The sequence below is a fragment of the Octopus bimaculoides genome, chromosome 30 (genome assembly GCF_001194135.2).
Source record: "Octopus bimaculoides isolate UCB-OBI-ISO-001 chromosome 30, ASM119413v2, whole genome shotgun sequence".
Lineage (NCBI taxonomy): Eukaryota > Metazoa > Mollusca > Cephalopoda > Octopoda > Octopodidae > Octopus > Octopus bimaculoides.
Genome location: NC_069010.1, coordinates 5,926,994 through 5,930,185, shown reverse-complemented (window position 1 = coordinate 5,930,185; position 3,192 = coordinate 5,926,994). Strand labels below are relative to the sequence as shown.

Here is a 3,192-nt window from a genome sequence, read left to right as displayed (position 1 = left end):
TATATATATACATATATACGACAGGCTTCTTTCAGTTTCCGTCTACCAAATCCACTGACAAGGCTTTGGTCAGCCTGAGGATACAGTAGTAGACACTTGCCCAAGATGCCACGCAGTGGGACTGTTTTCCATTTTTTTTCTCGTTTATGTATTTAACTGATTTACATATTTCATGTGATTTGCACCGTTGGTGACGTCCTGTACCCATACATGCATGTATATCACACACACACACACACACACATACATATATATATAAATACACATACACATATGAACTGATGATGATGATTTCTTCTTTGTTTTCAGTACCTCCTGGAGAACTGACCAGCATTGGCAAGAGTATGGCAAAATTACCAATTTCTCCACGCTATGCAAAGATGCTGGTGTTGGCTCAGCAGCATCACTTGATGCCATACGTCATAGCAATGGTGTCTGGTCTGACAGTGCAAGAATTGTTCTTACCAGTTCCTAAGACTGTAAAAGACGCTGTAAGTCAGAGCTGCTGCTATTGCTATTATTATTATTGTTATTATTGTTGTTGTTAGAAACATGTTACTTGTTTCAGTCATTTGACTGCGGCCATGCTGGAGCACCGCCTTTTTAGTCGAGAAAATCGAACCCCCAGGACTTATTCTTTGTAAGCCTAGTACTTATTCTATCGGTCTCTTTTTGCCGGACCGCTAAGCTACGGGGACGTAAACACACCAGCATCGGTTGTCAAGCGATGTTGGGGGGACAAACACAAACACACATACATACATATATATATGCATATATACGACAGGCTTCTTTCAGTTTCCGTCTACCAAATCCACTCACAAGGCTTTGGTCGGCCCGAGGCTATTGTAGAAGACACTTGTCCAAGGTGCCATGCAGTGGGACTGAACCCAGAACTATGTGGTTCGTAAGCAAGCTACTTACAACACAGCCACTCCTGCACCTATATATATATATATATATACGACGGGCTTCTTTCAGTTTCCATCTACTAAATCCACTCACAAGGCTTTGGTCGGCCTGAGGTTATAGTAGAAGACACTTGCCCAAGGTGCCACGCAGTAGGATTGAACCCGGAACTGTGTGGTTGGTAAGCAAGCTACTTACCACACAGCCACTCCTGCGCCTGTTTACAAATTTATTTCAACTGTTATAAAAAAATAAACTAAAACCGTTATAAATTGACAACTCAACTGTTACACTAATTAACTTCTACCGTTACGTAAGTATGTGTGTATTGATATATTCTCTTTCTCTCTTCCCAATATAGTCTGATTCTTCACAGAAGCAACAAAACTTTGCAGCCAATGCCAGATTACTTTGGTCAGGAACGGTAAGTCTTGCTCCCTCTCTGTCTGTTTGTTACCTTCGCCTTAGCGAAGGCGGAGGTATTGTTTTCAGTTGTATTGAGAGGACATTGGTGTTGCTTTGGCAGAGGTTTGCGCTCTCTGAGTGCTCTTGTTATTTTTGTCATTAGTAATAACATTAATAGTAATATTAAAACTCGGCCCAGTCCTCTGGCACGCCAGCTCCTGTTAAACCAGCTAACACCACTACATGCCAGCATGGAAAATTGACACTAAATGTTGTTGATGATGATGGTGATGGCTATTCTATGAAATATTCTTTGATTTTCTTTATGTAGGGTCACTCACAAATGCTTGGAGACCCTATGTTGCTGCTGAAGTCAATAGGGGCTTGTGAATTTGATGGCAACATTGAAGTATTCTGCGAGAAGTTTAGTGTTCGACTGAAAGCCATGAAGGAGATTCGGAAATTGCGATTGCAGCTTACCAACACAGGTGAGTGAGTGTGTGTGTATGTATGTACGTACTGTTAGATATTGTTTGTGTTGTTGTTATTGAGGACTCTACCCCTACAAATGACCGGAGACCTAGGGGTTGGCCAAGAACGAGATGGTTGGTTAATAATCCATAGTCTGCGTTGGTCATGCTTGGGAGTCCACCCTCAAAATGAAATGACAGTTACTTCTGACAGGACACTATGGAGGAGGTGCCTTAGGCCAAGGGTTTCTCTTCAGATCAAGCCACTACTTTTCTGCATCAAGAGGTCACAGCTCCAATTCTCCAGACATGGTTAGAAAAGAATCACATGATGGATTCTTCAAGGACCCTATGGAGAAGTTGCCTGAGGACTCTACCTCCATGACTTCCCAGGATAATTGATGGAGAAGATGGATGGAAACTTATTCCTCCTTTGTCATCATCTTTATCATCTCAGAGAATTTTTGCAAACCAAAACATTCCAAATACTTGTTTCATCTTTTTCAACCTACTTTCATTTTCACTTTCAATTGTGGTTGTCTTTTTCCAGTCAACCTTGCTGTTCCTGGTCTACAGCTGTGTATTGATCCAAAGATGTCACCCCCGACTGACGCCCATGCCAAGTTGCTGCGACAGATCTTGCTGGCTGGAATGGCAGACCATGTTGCCAGGTAATGTGTTGTTAGTACCATTTCTCAGATTTGGTTGCAGGCGTGACTTGCCAACCAAAAGGTTTTTGGGGTCAGTCCCACCACATGGTATCCTGGGCAAATGTCCTCTTTTATAGTCATAAGCCAATATATATATATATATATTTGATTAATGAAAGAGATGGAAGATGGAAGATATGGAAATGTTTATTAATCACTAACAATCATTTTGGAATGATTGATTGAAAATATTGCTTTTGACAAAATAATTTGAATGCTAATGGACATTAAATGATGATGAATACCAGTAATATTAACACTGATTATTCTAATGTCTTTATCAGGCGTATAGACAATATTCCAGAGGATTGGTCAGCAGAGAAGAAAAAACAAATGAAACATGCTTATGAGGTAATTAATTATTGATTATTGATCACACAGCGAAGCAAAGTTTTTATTGCACTTTTTACGGAAAAGGCCGATATTTAGGACTCGTGCCGTAAGGTCGCCATCTTCTGAATGAAGTGCTAACAGTGGTGTATTGCTGTTTATTTGTTTGTGGCAGCAAAGTATTTAGGAGTCGTGTTATAGCTAGTAAAAATTCATTTACGTTGAAATATTGAATGTTTATAATTTATTTTGTATTTTTCTAAGTGTTGCCAGTTGTGTTGTGATCTTCATTCTTTGTTTTAATTAAATTTTGATGTTATCTCTCTCTCTCTCTCTCTCTCTCTCTCTCTCTCTCTCTCTCTCTCTCT

At 40.1% G+C, this 3,192-nt stretch overlaps 1 protein-coding gene across 1 annotated transcript in view; it reads left to right on the top strand.

Annotated features, from left to right (window-relative positions):
- Positions 1-3,192, top strand: part of LOC106881887 (probable ATP-dependent RNA helicase DHX37) — a 25,242-nt gene that overhangs the window by 14,758 nt on the left and 7,292 nt on the right. Inside the window, exons 12-16 of the mRNA XM_052978104.1 lie at positions 310-491; positions 1,271-1,333; positions 1,646-1,802; positions 2,335-2,455; positions 2,779-2,845. Of these exons, the coding sequence (XP_052834064.1) occupies positions 310-491; positions 1,271-1,333; positions 1,646-1,802; positions 2,335-2,455; positions 2,779-2,845 (590 nt within the window). The remainder of the gene's footprint in view (positions 1-309; positions 492-1,270; positions 1,334-1,645; positions 1,803-2,334; positions 2,456-2,778; positions 2,846-3,192) is intronic.